Raw genomic sequence first — 23076 nt, forward strand, 5'->3', positions numbered from 1 at the left:
TTTCAACCAACTTTCTGGAACTGAGTGTGTTCATTAGAGCTTCCAAATCAAGCTTATCGAAAGCAAAACACGACTTGCTGAGTCATGAAAACACAAACTGCTGACTATTAACTTCTTGGTATAAAACAGAGAGACACTCTTATTTCCCCAATTTATTAAAAAAAAAAAAAACAACGTACCACGTTTGTTTTCCTTAAGTGTACATCATTTAAACAGCCTCAGTAAAATCAAAACCCAAAATACACAGTATATTTCTTGCATAGTCATCACTTATAAGAAAGAAAAGCCTAAGGGGCATTTTGAAAATATAATACAAGCTTCTAGCTCTAAATTCTTATAGCTTAGCTAATTCCATGATGACCCTTGCAGAAATTGCAGTGATTATTACGTGAAGTCTAATAATACAATAGTAGCACGTTCTGAACATTTTCTTGCAAAAGTCTCCATTTTGGCACATTCAATCAAATTAAATTAATGTCCTATGGTAAAGCTTTTGACATTTTTTTCAAGGCCGTGTTTTGTTACAAGCATCTCCATTGGCTGGCACCACAGATTTTAGTTTGGACACCTCTCAGCAAACAAACATTCAAAAGAGGGCTGTTTTTTTTTTGTAATCATTTCTGCAACGAGCGCAACACAATGCAACGTAATGGTCGTTACAAGACAGCAGGTAACGCTACGCCAGTAACTGCTCCGCTACGTGAATAGAACCCTACGCAGGACGACGCAACACAACATAACGCTATGCGTTGTTTTTTTATACACATTTTACATATATAAATATGTGTTTGTGTGTGTGTGTGTGTGTGTGTCATCAATACAAGTGATGTTGCTCTTAGGGAAGAATAGAACACACGAGCTAATCTGCATGTGTAGCAGTGCTGGGGCCCTCCAGTGTGGATTTACGCAAATAGTGGTGGTGGGGTGGGGGTGTTACTCAATAGCAGGTATAGCACTCTTTAGTGTCTGAACGATGGCATCAAAGAATTGAGGTCATTACATTTACCTGTGTTAGTTTGTTGAGGGGAAAAACGGCGGTATCAATTTGAGGGCGTTTTTATAAGGGAGTTATTGTTTTTCTTACGTGGCTGTTAATCGTTACATTGCATACGATCAGCTTCAATACTGTACAAGAAACTAGTCTGTGGTATAAGAGTCAACACTACCAATTTTTTCCCCGGTCGGTAAAAGGGAGGCGTCTATTAGAGGGAAGTGTTTTTTTCCCCACTGGAAACACTACTGGCTCGTCGCCACGTAAGATATTTAATAGTGCGCGGGGAGCTTCCACACTTGGCTTTTTAAGTTCTGCTGTTTTGGTTAGCAACACAGTCAAAAAGGGCTCAACAATGTTGCATCTTTGAACTCAAATACTTCCCCTTGGTTTTCCAAATGCATTATTTCAAGGGAGTATTGATTGAAGTGCGTGATGCTCTCCATGATTAATTGTGGCATGGCATCTATTAAAGGAGCGGCCACTAGTTGAGGAAATACGTTATATTTATTAGAATTTCCTACCCTACTCTGACATTCATCCGCTTCCATCTCACTCGCTATAACTAAAGTCACCATGCGTTCTTGCCATGTTCCATTTGTTCCATGTTCTACATTAGCCTTCACATCTACCTACGTCCACGCTCTCGGTCAGGCCCAGCGTTGCCTCACGTCCATTCGGGTAAAGCCAAAGCCCCAAAAAGGAATAAATAACAGTCAACACAACCAAAGTCTCCATTACTAACAGCTTGTTGGGCCATAGTATATCTAAAGAGCACAACGTCTGTTATGATAAGAAGCCTCCAGAAAATTAACCTCACACACAGTTTCCTCATCATTTTCAACTATTAAAATACAATGTGTGCATTTCTATTGTACTTTGGCAAAGAATGAGGACCGTGCCATTCACAGCAGTGCTTTACAATAGCTTCCTAGGGAAACTTTCCAGGTATTTCTTTTTGGCAATCATGTGATTTTTGATTCCTTTAGCGGTGTGTAGGTGTGGAACAGCACTTCATAGGAAGCAGCAAAGAGCAATGTGTCGCTTTTGTTTTTGGAATCTCTCTGCAAATAAACACTCGAAAGAGGGGGCTTTTTTGGTTTTCTTTCTAATCCTTTCTTTGTATAAGCACGCAACGCTACGCAACACCGTAACGTAATGCTATGCAACATAACGTAGTGCTACGCTTCGCTGCGTATCGTTGCGAAGCGATATACAATTCAGTATAACGCTACACTACGTAACTCTACGTAACACTATGCTACGTACCTTTACATAATACTGCGCAACACTATGCTACATAACTGTACGCATCGCAACACAATGCTACGTCACATTATGCAATGTAATGCTCCGCGACGCTATACAACATAACACTATAGAACATAACGCGATGCAACATAACGCGATGCAACGCAATGAAGGGCACACAGGCACACAAACACACACATTCCACAGCACTGGCCGTACAAGCCATTTTCCTCCCCTTGTTCATCCTCCAGCAAATTATCCAGCATCTCTCCGAGCGTTTTCTCAGCGAAGCGAAGGTTTGCGGACATTTCCGGAAAGCTTCTTGCACTCCAAACAAGCACCAGTAAAATAACGGTCTGAAAAGAAGAAGAGACACTGATTCATTCAATGTTTCATTTCAGGCCATCACATTTACATACAGGAGGGTTTTCTACACACCGGACCCCTAGAAAATAACTAAAATGCACAATTAGGAATTGTTGGGGGAAATGCATCTCTAAATTTGCGCAAAAAGCCAAGTAAAGTAAAGCCAGAGCATTCCGTTGAAACGGTGACAAATACAAATTGCTAGGCTGTGGTCTACTTGAAGTCCCAACCAGCTGGATGAGGCAACAGGCTATTTCCTGTTTCCTCGCTGTGCAACCAGCACCAAATATGGGCAAACTTGCCCCGTACCCGTCGTCCATGCGCTGTTCAGCGCCCTACCCCAAGTGAGTGCCGCAAAAACAAAGTGCAGTGTGTAAGCAGCTCACCTAGTGGCCAGCAGGTGGCGTGATGGCATCTTAGGCAAAGAGACCGCCCTCTAACGAGAACTTAGAAAGGGCCTCCTGCAGCCTGTGATGTTCCTCTTCTACAGTCTAAGACAAAAAAAATCAATAGCGCCTTACTTAAGAGGTACAGACACACACACACACACGCACACGCACACACAATAAAACTCTTCTTAGTCACATCGTAACAGCCATTTCCAACCAAGTCCAATTTCTCCAGGCGATTTTCAGCGCCGTAAGAAGAGCAAGCGCTTAAATGCTTTTCTCCCCGCTTTTGGCCATTTTGCTGTTATATGTCCTGAGTTAAGACATCTCCCTTGCGACCCTAAATGTTATTTTCCTTCTCCAAATCACCTGGAGTCTCTTTATTTGCCCCTCCAGGCTGACGAGCCTCCGGCACACTTGTTCCATTCTCTCCTGGGACAACACCAGCCTGGCAGTCTCCGAGGGGAGGCTCTCCTCGTCCCTCTTGGCGACGACACCTTCCTTCTCCTCCTCCAGGCCTTCTAAGGACGCCAAGGCTCAATTAGCTGACCAGTCAAATCACATACAATGAACCCTTGTTCATTCCAGACCCAGCCTATATAGGCGAAAACCCATGAGAGAGACCATATAAAAAAACATGAGTTTTTACAGTTTTACCCCTCCCACACGCTTTCAAGGAGAACTAAACCCAAAAGCAAGAATACATTGTATACGCATCCATAATACATATACATACATATGTGCGAGCACTGTTCAAAGCACGGTACTCTGATAAATATTGCGCTTGTGGAATAAGAATTAAACAGAATAATGATGATAATAATGAACAGCCGGGTTTCTGCCCAACAGTGACGGTGTGTAGCTTGTCATTACTGAATATATACCAACTTTGTATGGTTTTCTTTGTAAAATTAAACTGCATATTAATGCAGAACTGGCAACTATACGTAACTTTGTCGATTTATGTCAACAGCAGCAGATATGCACATTTAAAATATGCCAGAAAGGTTTGACATCTTGTGTTTAGTTCCCCTTTAACACATTAAAATACACTTGAAAACACATTGTAACTCTATTTTAATACATAAAAGGTCTAGAAAATACTGTACATATTGTTGTGTTAGATACACAACTGTGCCTTAAAGTGGTGGGGCCTTGAACACCCAACAAATACCTGTTGATTGACAGCTGTCCATTTCTAGACTGGGTTCCTCTCCGTTTTCTCTGTCCTCCGACAGACTGATGCTCCCGACCAGCAGCCGCTTCAACAGCATGACTATGAGATGATGAGGAGGGGCTTGTTAAGTGATGTCATCGCGGCCTCACGGACCACCGCCAAGACGGCAACTGCTCACCTTCATCCAGAGCGTTGGCGGCCAACTTCTCCCGGTAGCTGTTGGAGTGCGCGAGGAGGTCGAACCCTTTGTCAGACAGGAAGTCGATCAGTGAGTGCCGGGGATCGGATGACTTATCATCTGTCAAGCTGTCCTTATCGCGATCTGCAGGGCACACACAGATGCGCGAACACACCTTTTAGCTGGAAGTCAATTGAGCAAACAATGCTAATGATTGTGGATTGTTAATAAGTGCCTCACCACCGCTACTCTTCAAACCACCGTTCTCTGTGGGGCTCTGAGGGGCGCTCAGCCTGACCCACACACACACACACACACACACACAGACAGACGACGTCATATGATGCACACGAGTGTACACACACACACACACACACACACACGCAAATAAGCGCACTAACCCAGGACTAAATCCTGCTCCACTTCCAGGTGGCAGTGTGATCCTCATGGGCGCGCCACTCTTCTTCAGATCATCCACCGCTGACTTTATCACTTTAGTCCACCTATACACAAATGCACATTATAGAATACAGCTTGTAAAAGAAGCAGCAACCTCAAAAACGTGTGTTAAGGGGAGAAGGTGAGAAGGAAATACACACAGGATGTTACGGGACGAAAGATGAAACCCGTTCATTAGTAACGGTTTTACAATCGCGACTATTTGAAGCAATTTAACAGATTATTTCTCTGCCAAACATTTCCAAGGTAGAAAAGGCACTCACAGCTTCCTTTCGCCCACAGACTGAGCCACCAGCTCGTAGATCTGAGCGCCGCTGTCCCAAGTGAAGATCACGTAGAAGGCCTTCAAATCTGGAAGGACGTCACTGTGTTACAAGTAATATTTACTGTGTTTAAAAAAATGCAGTTTTCCCTTTTTATTAAAACAAACAAAAAATAATCTAAAGGTTTCCTGTTTTCATTTTATCCTAAACGTGGGAAACGTTCGTTTTCATTTTTTAATCCCCAGATTCTCAAATATTTTAGATCCATCCATTTTCCGTGCCGCTCTATCCTCACAAGGGTCGCGTGCATGGTGGAGCCTATCCCAGCCATCTTCGGGCAAGAGGCGGGGTACATCCTGAACTGGTCGCCAGCCTATCGCAGGGCGATTCCCCCATTTTATTAAAAAATAACACCTAATTCTCAGTATTCTCCCCCATAATTCTCCAACATTTTTCATATTTTTTTCCTTTAAATCTTATTTCTCATCCCAAACACTTCTCAAACATTTCCAAGGTTGTCTGAACCATTTTAAGATATTTTCCCTTTTGATCCAAAATGCGATTTTTATTCTTTTGATCCAATAATTCTGAAACATTCATTTTTTTTCTTAATGTAATCATTGAAAGCATTTTGTTCTTTTGATTTTTAAAAATTCAGGAAAAAAATCATCATTTATTCACTAAAAATCATTTCTTTTTTTTTTTTATTAATCTAAAACTATCTGAAACATTTCACTGTGTTGACAGAACTTTGTTTCAATTGTGGTTGCGCTCTATAAATAACATTGAAAGTTCTGAAACATTTTCAACTTTTCTTTATTCTTCAACTTTTAAATGTTTGTGTCTGTGTCTGTGACTAACCAGTAGCCACCTCGCGCAGGAATACCGAGTCCAGCTTGATGATGGGGCTGAGCATCTGCTTGCCTTCCTGCATGGCGATGATGCTCTTGCTCTGACACTTGAGCACCATCTTGTCATCCTGTCTCTGCAGGAGCACCAACAGGTCACCCAGCAGCACGCACTGCACCTCTGACGAGGACACACAGGACCAGAGGATGAAGTGCCTTTTGCTATTTCTTTGGCCACAACGGACACACACACACACAGATACTGTACAAGTTGTCGTAAAGCGAGGACGCCCTGTATGTCTAACGTGTACTTACCGACAGCCTTCTCTTTTGTGACTTTCCAAGTGAGAGGCCCTTCATACAGCATCTTCTTCTGGGTCAGATCAATGTTCTAGGTAAAATAGATAGTCAAACATCATGACAAATAAGAATAAAACAAGAACAAAAAAATTCAAGCTGCGACCAGTGATGATGATGGTCCCTCACACACACACACACACACACACACACAATGCTTCCACCACACCCTTTGATGAACATATAGTCATTCAAATACACATGGATAGTCACAATTGACATACATACACTATCGCAAACACAGATACTCACATGAATACAGACACAGTCACACGGGGACACACACCAACGTGGCCAACCCACACACATGGACACAGACACACGCACGGGCACACACCCACACGACACATGTATATATACACGCAAACACGCATAGAGATAATTGTACATGCCACATGGACACACACGAATAAATGTACACAGACACACAAACACGGAGAAGACGAATCGATATAGACATACACACACACACACAGATAAATGTATACGCCACAAGGACACATACAATACATACGCACATGAATAATTACACGCAGACACACAGATAAATGTACTTGCCACACACATGAATAATCACACACGGGCATGGACACACACACAGATACATGTACATGCCACAAAGACACACACACGTATAATCACACATGGACACACATACACAGATAAATGTACATGCCATACTGACACACACATGGATAATCACACAAGGACAAACACACAGTCATACACACTCACAGCGTTACCATGAATTGTTTCACAGGCTTAAGAAGTGTACCTTATATTCTGTATAAAGCTCATTACTGGGCTTGAGTCCCGACGTGTCCAGTCGCCGCTGGTAATCCTTGAGCGTCTGCACAAATACAATAGATCCATATAGGTTTGACCCTAACTCAGCTAAACTTTATCATTGCCATTCATTGAATAACACCATTGAGTTTCTTACCAGAAGGTTCTCCATCTCTTTGACCTCCTCGTTGACGTGATTGAGGATCTTTCTGCAGCACTCGGCGCTCTGATGGATGAGCGCCTTCTCACTGGGATCGTCTGTGACTCACGAGAAAATGAACAATCAACTCAAAGAAAGTGAAAGCACTCACATCTGTCGAAGACGCCCAACCACACACGTAATGGAGTGGGTAGAGGAAGGTGTTTTTTGCCAAGCACCCCCACTTTTTATCCCCAAAATGTCAGACGCATTTTCAGTTTGTCTTTCTCTTCCAATCATTTTTGAAACATTTTCATTGTTTCTTTTCCTTCTAATCCTCCCAAAATTACAGAAGCATTTTTCACTTTTACTTCTATTTACCCGATGTTGTTGTAGTTCTCTTTTTATCCAAAAATGTCTGAAACGTTTTCACATTTTTTTCTTTAGCCCCAAATTAAAAGTATTAAAAAATATTTGTTTCCTTTTTATCCCCCAACACATTGTTTTTCATTATGATCCAGCCTGAAATATTTTAATATCTTTTAAATATTTAAAATCTCCCCCAATTTATAAAACATGCTCACTGTTTATTTTTCTTTTCTTCTTAAACATGTACAGTGCCATGAAAAAGTATTGTCCCCCTTTTCAAATTCTTATATTTTTGCAGTTTCCCCACTTTAATGTTTATGATCATCAAACAAATGTAAGTATCAGACAAATATAAGGTAATTGAACTTAAAATGCATTTTTTAAAATGGTGATTTTATTCATTAAGGAGAAAAAAAAATTTTTTTCGAAGTCACCTGGCCCTGTGTGGAAAAAGTAATGACCCCCTAAACCTAGTAACTGGTTGGACCATCCTCAGCAGCAACAGCTGAAATCAAGCGTTTTCTATTACTGGCAATAAGTCTTTCACATCTCTGTGGAGACATTTTGACCCACTCTTCCTTGCAGAATTGTTTGAATTCAGCAAAGATTGAGCATTTTTGAGCATGAGCAGCCTTTTTAAGGTCATGCCGCTGTATTTCAATCGGATTCAAAAGTCTAGACTTTGACGAGGCCACTCCAAAAACTTCTTTTTTTTTTTATAAGCCATTTGACTTGCTGGTGTGTTTTGGCCAAGTGCGCGTCAGTTTGACGTCACAAACTGATGGGGAAACATTCTCCTTCAGTTGAACATGATTTGCAAATCAGTGTATTCTATTTTTATTTTTGTTTAACACAACGTCCCAACTTCATTGGAATTTGTTTAATGATCTTAAACATTAAAGTGGGGAAACTATGCAAAAATATAAGCATTTGAGAAGGGGCCCAATACCTTTTCACAGCACCGGAGGAAATATTTTCCAAGGTTTTATTTTTTATTTTTTTAAATCTAAAAATTTTATTTATTTTTTTAAAAGATGTTTCCACCACTGCTCCCAAATCAGATTTTTCTTCATCCTGATACAAAAATTCATAAGGAATGTCGAGCAGTTGTTTGAGAAAAGTTATTTACGGTCTGTCGCTGAGCAGCGACGTCATCGGGCAGCAGCCAATAAAAAGGCGCTGCTGCGCAGATTTTATATTGCTCCGTTTCTTTTGTCACTCAACTCAGCCCGAAAAGCGACGCTAGGTAACAAGTACTGTCCTTTTTTGGTTCATATATGAACAAATAGTACATAGCACAACCAGGCTTAAGTTTCAGCTAAATAAACCACAAACATTTTTTATCTATCCAAAAACTAAACTAAAAAACACGTTCTGAAAACAAATATCAAAGTGAATTTAAAAAAAAAAAAAAAAAAAGTTAAAACGAATAAAAACTAACTGATGGAAAATCAAAAACTGCGAATGGCTGGCGAGCAGTTCAGGATGTACCCTGCCTCCTGCCCGATGATGGCTGGGGTAGGCTCCAGCACTCCTGAGGATAAGCGGCTCAGAAAATGGATGGATGGGAAATCAAAAACTATTACAACCATGTTGCCAACTTGCCGAAAGGGTATGAACTACTGCCACATCAATGCTAGTTTCATTAGCCCATCGACAGCGTTTCGCATTAAAATCGCTGACTTTATAAGTAATGTGGTTTAGTTAAATACACAACGTGTAATGCTTCGTTTTATGTTTAGTTTGGCAGAAAACTTCACCTGGGCGTTCGCTTACGGTTCCGCTTCTGTGGAACAAAGCACACACACACCTGTGTTCTTGGCGATGTTCTCTAATAGCAACGGATACTTGGTGAGCCTCTGCATCTCGATGGGAATGATGTCCTTGAGCTGCAGCCTCCTACACTGCGGCTTGCTCTCCGCCTCCTATCACCAGAACAGTTGTTTATCATCACTACTAAGATGGCTGTCTGCCCGTCATGCTTGTTACAGTGTGTTGTACTTTACTTGGATAAAGGAGTTGAAGCGAGGCTCCTTCTTCTGCCTGCTCTTGATCTGGTCCAGGGCCCACGACTGGTGACTGCAAAAACGGGCCGCCAGCTTCTGGAACCATTCCCCTTCCGTGCCCTCAAACTGTGATGCACAGGAAAACACGCGTGGTGGTGGAAATGGTAGAGAAAGAAAATCTGTTCTCTACTATAGTGTTTCCCAAACTTTATTGAGCCAAGGCACGTATTTTATAGTATTACTAAACATTACATTACTGAAATTTTAACATCCAAGCGCATGTTTGTGTAAGTTTTGCCACACATTTCATTTAAACCTGGAGTATATTTTTCGTTTAAATAAAAAAGTAATTTTCATCCAAGCCATGACTAGAGGAGACGATAATACTGATTAAGGCTATCAGTTCCTTTAGTACCGGGTACTCGACAGTAATACAGTATCGGCACCAATACTGATACTGGTATCAGTGCATCCCGAATAAGAAGAATAAATACACAAATTGGTCGCTGTCCAATGAAAAACATGCAAGTCCAAATTGTGAAAAAAAATCTCTGTTGGCCAACTCGAGTAGAAGAAATACCCACAAATTAAATGATTGAATATTGAGTATCAGGGGAAATCAATCATTTACTGTTCATTAAAAATCATTTGTCTCCAAATTTTGTGACTTCCAACAAACATGAAAACGACAAATACTTTTTAATGGACAGTAACTGTAAAAGGCAACAAAATAAAAAGCAACATCTCACTCTGTTGAGGACGGTGGTGCTGATGGATTTGACGATAAACTTGTCCTCCAGACGAAGTTTTTTCAGGTTCTCGTAGAAGTGATCTGGACAAATTAATTTGTATTAAATTGTCACTATCATTATCATCTTCATATTATTTTATTAATAACATTTGATTAATAATACAAAACACTGTTTCCATACACCACACACACACACACACACACACACACACAGTTCATTAGATAACTGGGTCATAATTACAATACTTTTGGAGCATATCGCTTTTTGGGGTGTGTTACTTGTGAGGAGCGCTTCCTCTCAACCAAAAATTACAAAAACACATCTTCGCAAAGAAAAGGCTCACAGTGCATTTCTATGATCTCGTCCAGGTTGGGGAAGATGGTGGCCAGCTCGGTGGCGGTGAGGAGCTCCTCTCGCTCCAGAGGCTTGGAGAAGACCATCTGAAGGACACTCAGCATGCGCACATGGGCGTGCTCTGTGGCGAACAACTCTATGAGAAGAAATCGAGGAATAAACGTGAAATATTGTCAGAATAGGGGGCTTTTGACACCAAGTTCCTTGGATTTCCCCATTGTTCTAAGTACAGTGTACCCCTGTTTACTGTGTGTGCTACAGTATGTTCCAGAACAACCCATGAGAGGTGAACATTTTTGATAAATTTTTTTTTTTTAAGAATAGTTCCACCCCAGCCCACCCCACCCACTTGTTTAAAACACATCTAAACTTACTAAAACATACATAAACCCACTTTAAACAGGGATGAGCGTGCACCGATACAAGATATTGGGCAAAAATTGGTCTTATTTCGAGTTATCGGGTACTTGTGTAGGCTGCCGATACCACCCACCGATACTTGGGTAAACAAATCTGACATTAAGTAACGCTATATTGAGACCGGACGCGAGGCGACACTTGCACGAGTTTGCTCGCGAGAGTTATTCAAATATACTGAAGGCACATTCATTTAATTTGCGCCGCATTGATATGCTCATCTCACCTCGGTCCTCTTCAGGAGGTCGTCGGCGCGGTTGCTGTGAATGGCGACGGCACGCATGACGTGCCCCTCGGCTAGTTCCTTTGATTTTTTTTCTTCCGAGTTCTACTCCGCTTCAAGCTCTACTGCCCTGCTACACTCACGGCCGTGACGGTGAGCTGCGAGCGGGCACTGTAGCCAGTGAGACGCCCCATGCACCCGGCTGGCCCTTTGCTCACCATTCTCAACACTGATTGGTTGTCGCGATGCAAATTGTGGCTTGAAGTTAAAATTTCTCAAACCGAGCGAATGGGCAAAGAAGCAAATTTTCAAACTTAATCACGTCGCGCACGAACAATGAACCACGATATCGCGGGGGTTCACTGTATTGGTCGACCTAATGTGAACATAACTTCTCACCGTTGATGACCTCCTGCCTCTTGGTCTCCTTCTTGCTGAGGCCCGACAGAGCTTCCGGGGAGGCCAGCTCCCTCCAGTTAGGCGGGTCCTGCTCGAACTCCAGCAGGCGGGGCTCCATCTCCTCGGGAGGAGAGGGACTGACAGGCGACAAGCCGGAGCCTTCAGCCACTGGAATGGGTCCTTCATTGCTGGCCGACGACGACAAAGTGGGAGCGTCACAAGTCAACAAAGGATTTCGCTTTGACACTTTTTTATTTTAAACAACTATGAAGCTTTTAAGATTTGTCTTTTATCTTCTTTGCACTAGTATGACAGTTACCAATGTTAAAATTGTACGTCATACTCAGCCAAATTCAATAATAAAGCTTTTATAACATTTTCATTTACCCTATAACTGCTTATAATATATATTCATAAACATGAGTTCAATTACTTTTATTTTTCATAGCTTTGTATTATCTGTGGAGCGAATGAATAATACTTATTCCATTCGGGCCTTATGTCCGTCCCTGCTGTGCAATCTTACAAATGGGGGCTGAGCGATGATGCTACGGTCGTCATGGTGGAAGGCAACTGCAGGTCCACGTTGCTACGAGAGCGGTACTGTTTGGCCCGGGAGGAGCTGCGACGCCGTGATGGGTGTCGGTCCACGCGAGCACTCTCGCTACGCGCGACCTTCTTACTGCGGGTTTAAGGGCAGGTTGTGGACGCGAGGGGACATGAAATGGGGGAAAAGGAAGAAAATTGTGGACAGGAGAGAGAAAATAAAGTCAAATAATTCAGAGAGAATTGTGGGACAAAGTCAGTCGGGTGAAGACAATTTTGTTCAAAAACAAAGGAGGCTGAAGATAAAGTGGATCAAACCACAACATGGACAGAAGGAATGAGAAATCACAGAGAAATAAAACAATATTATGCATTATGTTAGACAGTCACACATTTTCAGCTTTTTATCCCCATCATAGTTTTTGGAACATGTATTTCTGGAAATAAAAAAAAAAAAAAAAAAATCTTTGATTTCCCCCACCCAGTTTTTTTTTTATCATTTTAAAATAGAATTATTAAAAAGTATTTTCAGATTTTTTTGGGGGCTTTTTTTGCTTTTCACTCAAAGTATATTTTAAGTGTTTTTCTTTCCTTCCCCAAAAAATTCAGAATTTCTTGTCTTAAAAACAAGACCGTTTTGTCTTTTGATCAAGAAAATCCGAAACATTTCCATTTTGTTTTGGAAATATTTTCTTTTTTTTCTGAAAATTGGGGGATTAAAAAAAACCTTTGGAGAAAATCCAAATTTGTCAGAATTTCTTCCCCCCGGATTAAAAAATAAATAAATCTAAATTTGGAGATCCGTACTTTTCAATGGACAGCGACGATATGCTAAAGTCAATATCCAAATCCCGAAGTGTGACAATTTAGTTCCACATAGAGTGCAAAATGCAAGTAAAAAAAAAAAAAAAACATCCACGAGCAATACTCCAGTTGGACCCAACAGTCAATTCCAGGGAAACAATACTTAACTTGCGCTTGTGTTACTCAGTGTGCGTGTGTGTGCGTGCGTGTGTGTGTGTCGTGTGTCTGAAGCATTGTCCGTGACTCAGTCAAGGTTCCCACCTTGTCTTGCGTCTGTGAAAACACGACACACCACAACGTTAACACCTCAGCTATGCACACTTTCGCGACAAGACCTGACTCGACTCGACTTCTCAGCGCAAACACGGACTGCTGACGCCACACTGAACTGCACACAGAACGGAGACGAACGCGACAAGAATGCTGGCGGCGCTGCATCTACCGTACATGCAGATATCTTTAACAGGCAAACAAAAAAAGCAGACGAACGACAAGAAACTCAACACAAAACTAGATTTTATTCTTTGCTAGGTTCTAATAGAAATAATGGACAGTTGAATAACTAAGGCAAATGATTTCCATTGATTTCCAGTTTTTCCAATAAATAGGGACATTCCCCTGATGCAAAAACGGTTTTGTAACTGTATACATTTATTTTTAACTGTAAATATACTGCAAATGAAATACACTCATCCCATTATCATTTCAAATTTATCTTACAACACTACATTTAAAAATAAATGGTTTACAGATTATTTGATTTTGGCGGCACGGTGTCCGACTGGTTAGAGCGTCTGCCTCACAGTTCTGACGTCCGGGGTTCAATCCCGGCCCCCGCCTGTGTGGAGTTTGCATGTTCTCCCCGTGCCTGCGTGGGTTTTCTCCGGGTACTCCGGTTTCCTCCCACATCCCAAAAACATGCATGGTAGGTTAATTGACAACTCTAAATTGCCCATAGATGTGAATGTGAGTGCGAATGGTTGTTTGTTTATATGTGCCCTGCGATTGGCTGGCAACCAGTTCAGGGTGTACCCCGCCTCCTGCCCGATGATAGCTGGGATAGGCTCCAGCACGCCCACGACCCTACTGAGGAGAAGCGGCTCAGAAAACTGATGAATTTATTTTGAAAAAAAAAAAAAAAAAGTAGTGCCAGTACGTGCACATACACATTCAGGGACTGCGTACTCCGTAACTTCCGCTAACAACCCAGACTAAACTTAGCTCCTCCCTGGCACACATCCTTGACAACAACAGCTGTACTACTTTCCTATTTAGCACGCTGGTAGCATCTTAGGGGGTTTCAGAAAAGAGCACGAAATGGGCGAATAGGTGAGTTTTCTACGACTAGCTGAGACTAGGCTGAATTTGTGAATAGTGAACAGCAAATATGCGGAGGATTACTGTACTTCCATTTTCATTGCTAAGCTACCTCTCCGCCTCAGAATTACAGCAAAGTTTCACGGCATTGCACTTTGTGACTTCATTTATAATTTGAAAAAAAATACAGGCATAACAATTCAATGCTCTTCAACTAGATGGCAGAAGGTCCATAATTAACCCGCGAATCCACTTTCTGTGACTGTGACATTGTTTGGTGGTGTGTCATGAGATTTTCTAATGTACATAACTTGGCTCAATAATGATTGCGTAACTGCTGTAGTTTGTGGGCTTAATGGGGTTACAAGCAGTTTGGGAATCACTGCTTTGGGTTATGACGATCACTTAACTGAAGTCTCTTGGGATTTGCTGAAGAATAACCTCAGAATTTCTGATTTGTACATTTTTTTAAGACATTTTCTTCCAGAAATGTGGACCAATTACATAATGTACAATTTCATAGGTTTCTCTGTACTTGTGAGGGAAACAGTAAGAAAACACAAAGAGCTGCGGCTAGGCTAAGCTAGTATCTCTTCATTTGAATCCAAAACCAAGAATCTGGTTGCTAAAACTGCAACAATTCCAGACAAACCTGCACTTCTGCATTAAACGGGATACGCAAGTGATGCTAAGAAGGCAACAAAAATGCAGTTTCAAACATTAGGACAGGACTAGATGAGTTGACAAAAGAGAAAAAATAGGAAAGGCTGGAAGGGACAATGTGGTGCGCTTTGGTTTTTCGACAGGGAAAGGGGGGCAGCATGGCAAAAAGCTAGCACACAGCAGGGACAGACATCCTCAGCCCGAGGATCAACACGCATTGTTTCACTTTGGCTGGCAATACGATGCCATTTGGATTCATGTTCCATCCTCACCTGTCTTTCTCCAGGCTTTCCTCCACGGGGGTGTCGCTGATCAAGAAGGGCTCCCACGGGGATCCGTCAGTCAATTCGGGAAAGATTAGTGGCTCCAGACGATTGCTGGAGAAGCCTGGAATATTTAAAATGACCATGTCACACTTTTATTTATTCATTTATTTTTTAGCAGTAATTGGTCAAAATACTGCCATATATATATAAAAAAACTTTCATTTAAGATATTAAACATATTTTGGGAATAATATTAAATAATATTCCAGGTATGTCATGAGAGTAAAGGAAAATAAAAAGGACAATCATGGAGAAAAGCAGCAACATGTGGGGATGAACAATTATATGTTTGTGATCAGGAGGCAGCTCGTTTAGTCTAAGAGTGACTGTCTCTCAGTTAAGCAGGATGGCGTGACTTAGTGGTTAGTACGTCTGCCTCACACTCGAGAGGTTGTTTTCGAATCACTGCTCAGGTCCTTGTGTCGAGTTTGCATGTTGTTCTTGTGCTTATGTGGGGGTTCTCCAGTTACTCCAGCTTCAACCCTAATGAGGACAAGGCGCTACAAAAAAAAAAAAAAAAAAAAAAAATAAAAAAAAAAATTCCCAGTGTTTTCCATTTTACTATAGAAAATGTTGAAACATATTTGGAATCAAAAGTGGGATCCAAGTATTGACTACCCAGATGTTGTCGTGGGCACCCGGGGACTTTTACCCTAGACCCTAATGAGAACAGTTGGTATAGAAAATTTATGAATGGATGGATGTCTCCCAGTATTTTCTACAGTAATTTAGAAAATAACTGCTTCAACATTTGGTGTCAGAAGCGGGATTCAAGCATTGACCACCCAGAGGTCTTCGTGGATGTTGGGGGCTGCGCACCCTGGGACGCTTAACTGTGACCCTAAAGAGGACACGCTCTCGAAAATTTATCGACAGATGTCTCCCAGTGTGTTCTCCAGTAATATAGGAATGTTGCTGCAACATTTGTTGTCAGAAGTGCGATCCAAACATTGACCAACCAGATGTCTCTGTGGGAGCTGGGGTCTGCACACCTGGAGATGCTTACCCATGACCCTAATGAGGGTGTGCAGTATAGAAAATTGTTTCCCAGTTTTCAGGACAACAACCTAGGAATATTGCCACAAGATTTGGTCTCAGAACGGGGATCCAAGGATTGACCATCCAGATGTGTTTTGTAGGAGTTTCCCCATGACCTTAATGAGAACAAGCGGTATAGGAAATTGATGTTTCCCAATGTAACAACAATAATAAAGGAATAGTGCCACAACATTTGGCGTCAAAAGTAGGATCCAAGAAATGAACAACCAGATCTGTTTGTTAGAATTGGGGAATGTGTAACCAGAGATGCCTCCCAGCAACCCTTATGAGAATAAGAGGTATAGAAAATGGATGTTTCTCAGAGTTTGACAGTAACAGATAAAATATTGCCAAATTTTTTGATGGATGTGGAATCCTAGCATTAACCATAAAACTGAATCCAACTTCTGACACCAAACCTTCTTGCAATACTACCTATATTACTCTGATAAACACTGGGAAACACTGTCTTTCGAGTTCTTTCCTAGCAAGGGAGAGGAGAAATGTAGTACGTAAGACCTTCTGACCCTGATACTTAACACGGAGACGCATCCTAAACACAATCATAAAATTGTCTGCAGTTACTTGAAACAGGGTAAAAAAGAAGAACCGCGAATACTGAGCCACATGCTGCTTCACCCAAGATAAATGAACACTAGCCAGCCGGAGTTACCATCGGACTGCAGAGCCTCGGGGCTGCTGCTCATGCTGGCGTTGTTGCCCGAGCCCTCCGTGATCTCCACTGTAGGCAAGGTGATGGAGCCGCCGCCGCCGCCGCCGGATCCAGACCCTGACTTTCTGCAGGGGAGTGTGGGCGCCGCCGGGTCGGTGAAGGAACCACGGATAGGCGTTGGACCTTTACGCTCCTGACTCCCTTTCTCCTTGTCCACTAGATAGCAGCAGAAGAGGGCTAAGTTTTGATATTTGAATGGGACGGCAGGTATAAAACTCCACCAACATGCAACCTCGTTTAGTGACAACGTGGACACGGGACGGGGGTTAGCTTGGTTTGGGGGTGCGCAACTCAACCTACAACCAACCAACCAACCAACCAACCAACCAACCACTCAATCAAGTCAACAAAAAATCCCTCCTAGTGTGATTGGGGACATGCACACATGCTCGTGGGTTGATTAGTAGGGTCTAACTACTGCCTACAGTGAACCCTCGCAAAATGGCTGTTCATCGTTCATGCCCTTGCTATACCGCAGTTTTTAAACAATGTTTTTTTTACAAATGGGTTTTTACAGTATAAAAGCAAGTCCGAATTTAGAGTGGCGCACCTTCAATGTAGTACCAGGTACCATAACACGCTGGGCAGCACTTAGTTCCACTGGACGAGACGCAGCAGAATTAAAAGGAAGAAAAAGAAGACGCCCCTTCTGTGTAATACAGTACCATGTTTTGCCATTTTAATAGTTGTTGTTTCTAAAGAGCAGAGAGAATATATGCCTGGCTGTCAATATTGTTGTATTTTCTGTTTGTGTGTGCTTATGTGTGTTAAAGTAAGAGTTGTTTGAAGGTTTATAAGTACAGTAACATCGAAGCTAATTTCATTTAGCCTGTCTATAATATTTGGCATTATATGTTAGCATTAAGCAAGCACAAATTGTGAAGATGAAATTATATGGTTTGTTTGAACCTTTTTTTGTTTAAATGTACAATGTGTAATTTTCATTTGTTGTATGCTTTGTATGTGTTGCTGCTCGTGAGTGCTAAAGCAATTGTTTGAAGATTTATAATTACTGTAACATCTATGCCAATTTACATTAGCCAGTGGTAGCATTATGCTAGCGGACTATATAACTAATTATATGGTTTGATGGAACATTTTAGTGTTTAAATATATAATGTTTAATTCTCTGTTGTCTTATGTGTCAATTTTACAGTGGATGAACTTCTGGGAGTGACAAATAAACAGCTTGAAGCTGGCACACTTTGCTCTTATCTGGAGAACTGTGGGAGCGATGGAGTGAGAACAGGAGTTAATGAATACTTATGTGTTATAAGTTAAACTGTAATTTAAAAAGTTGAAATGTGTTTTAAGTGTATGGGGGTAAAACTATTTTTAAAAAGTGTCACGGGTGGGTCGGAAAGGTATCCGTGTGATAAACGTGGGTTCACTGTACAGATAATGGGAGTAGTGGGAGCGAGCACTCGGGGCGACTTGTACCTTCGGCTTCCATTTTAGGTTTGACCTCAGCTGTAATAGGAGAGAAACGGTCATTACCGCAACGGTTCAGTAACAGGCCATCAGTCAATTTGCTAATACGTACGGTTACCCGCGATCCAGCTAGGTATCCCAGGGAAGCCACCCCTGGGTTTGGTCTTTGTGGACTCGTCCTTCTTGTTCTGAGCAAAGACGACACAGTTAGAAGGAAACTGGAGTCGAGTAGTGCAGGGGGAAAAAGGTGCCTGCCTTTACCTTGACCAGCTGTCTACGGAAGAAGCCCCCTCGGGACTTCTTGTTGTCAGCCGCCCGGGTCTTCACCCCAAGGTGCTTCATGAAGTAGGCCACCGCTGAAAAGATGGACTGGCTACAAAACACAATATTTAAAGCAGTTAATACCCCATTTGGACGGATGGATGGACAGATGGATGGACGGACAGACGGACGGATGGATGGGCGGGCGGGCGGATGGAATATACATGGGTGGATAGATTGACAGATGGGTGAACTGCTTGATAGGTAGATGGATGAGTGGGTGGCTGGATGAGTGGAAGATGAATTGTTGGGTGGTTAGATTAATGGATTGGTGGGTGGAGGAGATGACAAACGGGTGGATGGATGGGTTGACGAATGGTGATTGATGGTGGATGGAAGACAGCTGGGTGGATGGATTGGGTGGGTAGATGAGATGACATTCGGATGGCTGGATGGATGGGCTGACAGGTGGGTGGATGGATGGGCAGATGGATGGGTGGCTGGATGGATGGACAGGTTGGGTGTTTGGAAAAGTGGATGGATGGCTGGGGAGGTCTATGGGTGGATGACGGCTGAGTGGATTGGGTGGTTGGATGGTGGATTATGGCTGGATCGATAAAGCGACTGATCATGGTTGAGTAGTTGACGGTTGTAATATATTTTTATTTTTAATTTGAATAAACACTGTATAAAATTCAGTTTAACTAAATTTAATATTTTCCTTTATTCTCAAATAAAAAACGTGTTAGCATTTTATTTATTAAAAACATTCAAATTAAAAATGTAAAAATAATTTCCTTTATTAAAAACATTCAAATTCAAAATTTAAAAGGGTTTAAGTAGCACACTTTTCACCCCCCTTTTTTTTTTTTTTTATTTAAAAAAAAAAAACTTTCTTGATCCGTGGTGTATTTTAACTAATGTCACACTCACAAAGAAGTTGTTGAGAACTGTTTTAAATGGCGAAAAAAAAAGCATAACATGTCTCCTTTAAGCGTACTGTGCACATCTACTCATTGTGTCATTGAATCACTGGGTGGTACAACAGATGTGATGACGTTCATTAAACGGGAGAAAAAAGTAAGGAGACAAAATGATGAAATTGGAAATGTTTGCACACAAAATAACATGTCTTGCATAGAATGTATGCATGCACAGAGTTTCTTTTATACTTAAAAGGCAGCTCACACTCTTTCAAAAAACATTTTTAGGACATGCATGAGGAGATTAAATAGTAAGCAAGGACTTTTGGGTGTACTTTAGTTGTGTGTTAAACACACTCAAACTTAAGAAAAACATGCAAATCAACCCCCAAAAGACAAAAAATAAACTGCATGAAAAACACATTCAACTCACCATTTCTCTTCATCTGAAACTATGGTCGGTCTGAAAAGAGAACCAAACACTTAATCATGGAGGTAATAAAGACACAAAAGCATCAAAAGTACACTGACCTTTTCTTTTTAGGTAGCATGTTTCCTTTCTCGCATGCGACTGGTTAATAACAACAATATTTGTGTTTTGGGCCGGTGGAACGTAAAGCATCTGCGCTTGGCGTGATCCAACTCAAACCTGACTGTTGTGTTTATTTGTCCACAGATGAAGCTATTGAACATATTCTAATTGTAAAAAATGAAAAAAAAATGAAACCCCCCACCCAAAAATTGACAGATGCATACAAAACTGCACTGTAAACTGATGTATGAATAAAAAATTGTGACTACGAATGTCAAAAAGTAGCTACATTTGCAGTAAAAAAGTCCAGTAAGTAAGTCTCAAAAGCAGGAATCTGAGAACGGGAATGCACTGGAGTGAGCGGAAACGCTATTTAAGCTTTATTGTCAGTCTGATGCAACACGCAGGCAAGACATAGGAAACGTGACACTTGTGTCTTGTTGTCAACACAAAGGGTGGGAGGGCTTTCCTCGGGATTTCCCTGCATGAGCCAATCAAACGGTTGTTCTCATGAGGTGAAGAGGGAGGGGAGGGTTGAGTGGGTGCAAGTGTGCGGTGGAAAGAGAGATGATTGTCAGATGATACAATGATTTGATTGTCTTGCGCAGGATAAAGAGTACAACGACTGAATTGGCAGGATATTCACACGGGGGAAAGCTACGAGTGCACACTCTTCTTTGTTTTGTCTGTCAGCCAGCCCATCTCCTTGGCAATGAGGGGAGTTCAAGGACACTTTCACACTCCACTTTCCTCCTTTAATTGTTTAGAAAGGAGCATTAGCGCTACATGGGAAGGAAATAAATAAATAAATAAATAAACTACTACTACACTATTTTCAAGTACTCAATTTTCAGGGAAATAAGCTGTGAATTTTCAAGACAAAAAGGTGTATTTGTTTCTTGCATAAAAGTAGTCATTTTACGAGAATAAAAGTATTGTTTTGGTAAAAAAATAGTATATTTCCAGATTAAGGCCATAATTCTACAAGAATAATGTTACATATTTGTCAAGAAAAGACACACGTTCAAGATAAAACGTAATTTTTGGGTGAAGATAAAAAGTTGTAATGTTATGAGAATGTAATTGCATATTTTAATGAAAGAAGCATAATTATTTTAGATTATAATCGTAATTTTACGAGAATACAATGTTATATTTCAGCAAAAAGTCATATTTAAAAGAAAAAAATGTATTTTTTTCAAGATTGTCGAAATATTGTGAATATAAAATTTTACATTTTCGAGCTAAAACGCTATTTTCAATATTCAAGTCACAATATTATGGGAGTAGAGTTGTACATTGGATTTAAATGCATATATTAGAGATTTAAATTGTAATTTTATGAGAAAAAGTACAACCCCAATTTCCAATGAAGTTGGGACGTTGTTAAACAAAAACAGAATACAATGATTTGCAAATCAGGTTCAACCTATATTTAATTGAATACGCTACAAAGACAAGCTAGTTAATGTTCAAACTGATCAACTTGATTGTTTTTAGCAAATAATCATTAACTTAGAATTTCATGGCTGCAACACGTTCCAAAAAAGCTGGGACAGGGTCATGTTTACCACTGTGTTAAATCACCTTTTCTTTAAACAACATTCAATAAACGTTTTAGAACTGAGGACACTAATTGTTGAGGCTTTATAGGTGGAATTCTTTCCCATTCTTGCTTGATGTACAGCTTCAGCTGTTCAACAGTCCGGGGTCTCCATTGTCGTATTTTACGTTTCATAATGCCACGCATTTTCAATGGGAGACAGGGCTGGAATGCAGCCAGGCCATGTCTAGTACCCGCACTCTTTTACTACGAAGCCACGCTGTTGTAACACGTGCAGGATGTGGTTTGGCATTGTCTAACTGACATAAGCAGGGTCTGAGATGAGCTCGGGCCCAGAGAAGCCGGCTGCGTTTCTGGGTGTTGTTGATAAATGGCTTTTGCTTTGCATAGTAGAGTTTCAAGTTGCACTTACGGATTTAGCGCTGAACTGTATTTACTGACATTGGTTTTCTGAAGTGTTCCTGAGCCCATGCGGTGATATCCTTTACACATTGATGTCGGTTTTTGATGCAGTGCCGCATGAGGGATCGAAGGTCACAGGGATTCAATGTTGGTTTTCGGCGTTGCCGCTTACATGCAGTGATTTCTCCAGATTCTCTGAACCTTTTGGTGATATTATGGACCGTAGATGAGGAAATCCCTAAATTCCTTGCAATTATACTTTGAGGAACATTGACCTTAAACTGTTCGACTATTTTCTCACGCACTTGTTCACAAAGAGGTGAACCTCGCCCCATCTTTGCTTGTGAATGAGTGAGCAATTCAGGGAAGCTCCTTTTATACGCAGTCATGGCACCCATCCTGTTCCCAATTAGCCTGTTCACCTGTGGGATGTTCCAAGCAGGTGTTGGACGAGCATTCCTCAACTTTCTCAGTCTTTTTTGCCAGATGTCCCAGATTTTTTGGAATGTGTTGCAGCCATAAAATTCTAAGTTAATGATTATTTGCTAAAAACAATCAGATTGATCAGTTTGAACATTAAATACCTTGTCTTTGTATTGTATTCAATTCAATATAGGTTGAACATGATTTGCAAATCATTGTATTCTCTTTTTATTTGTTTATCACAACGTCCCAACTTCATTGGAATTGTAGTTAATTTTCAAGAAAAAGTAGTACATTTTAGTTACAAAATTGCTTATATATTTGTTTTCTATTAAAGTCATACTTTGACAAGAAGAATGTTGTATAGTTTGGAGAAAAAGATCCGAATC

The 23076-nt window shown here is 41.1% G+C and overlaps 1 protein-coding gene across 6 annotated transcripts in view; it reads right to left on the reverse strand.

Moving 5' to 3' along the window:
• Positions 1 to 567: 567 nt before the first annotated feature.
• The window catches only part of arhgef1b (Rho guanine nucleotide exchange factor (GEF) 1b), a 63706-nt gene continuing 41197 nt past the window's right edge, over positions 568 to 23076 (reverse strand). For 2 of the 6 annotated variants that reach the window (XM_061674301.1, XM_061674300.1), the window contains exons 6-30: positions 20200 to 20229; positions 18844 to 18955; positions 18695 to 18770; positions 18592 to 18621; positions 17092 to 17307; positions 15327 to 15441; positions 13336 to 13347; positions 12251 to 12406; positions 11725 to 11912; positions 10675 to 10821; positions 10329 to 10411; positions 9580 to 9705; positions 9384 to 9498; positions 7223 to 7323; positions 7055 to 7129; positions 6238 to 6313; positions 5936 to 6103; positions 5075 to 5162; positions 4754 to 4855; positions 4593 to 4645; positions 4353 to 4496; positions 4172 to 4273; positions 3367 to 3518; positions 2995 to 3099; positions 568 to 2598 (exon numbers count right to left, since the gene is read on the reverse strand). In XM_061674301.1, the coding sequence (XP_061530285.1) occupies positions 3025 to 3099; positions 3367 to 3518; positions 4172 to 4273; positions 4353 to 4496; positions 4593 to 4645; positions 4754 to 4855; positions 5075 to 5162; positions 5936 to 6103; positions 6238 to 6313; positions 7055 to 7129; positions 7223 to 7323; positions 9384 to 9498; positions 9580 to 9705; positions 10329 to 10411; positions 10675 to 10821; positions 11725 to 11912; positions 12251 to 12406; positions 13336 to 13347; positions 15327 to 15441; positions 17092 to 17307; positions 18592 to 18621; positions 18695 to 18770; positions 18844 to 18955; positions 20200 to 20229 (2542 nt within the window). In that variant the 3' untranslated portion in view covers positions 568 to 2598; positions 2995 to 3024. The remainder of the gene's footprint in view (positions 2599 to 2994; positions 3100 to 3366; positions 3519 to 4171; positions 4274 to 4352; positions 4497 to 4592; positions 4646 to 4753; positions 4856 to 5074; positions 5163 to 5935; positions 6104 to 6237; positions 6314 to 7054; positions 7130 to 7222; positions 7324 to 9383; positions 9499 to 9579; positions 9706 to 10328; positions 10412 to 10674; positions 10822 to 11724; positions 11913 to 12250; positions 12407 to 13335; positions 13348 to 15326; positions 15442 to 17091; positions 17308 to 18591; positions 18622 to 18694; positions 18771 to 18843; positions 18956 to 20199; positions 20230 to 23076) is intronic. The other 4 variants (XM_061674303.1, XM_061674302.1, XM_061674304.1 and 1 more) reach the window with 4 other exon arrangements.

The sequence above is a fragment of the Phycodurus eques genome, chromosome 4 (assembly GCF_024500275.1).
Source record: "Phycodurus eques isolate BA_2022a chromosome 4, UOR_Pequ_1.1, whole genome shotgun sequence".
In the NCBI taxonomy this organism is placed as follows: domain Eukaryota; kingdom Metazoa; phylum Chordata; class Actinopteri; order Syngnathiformes; family Syngnathidae; genus Phycodurus; species Phycodurus eques.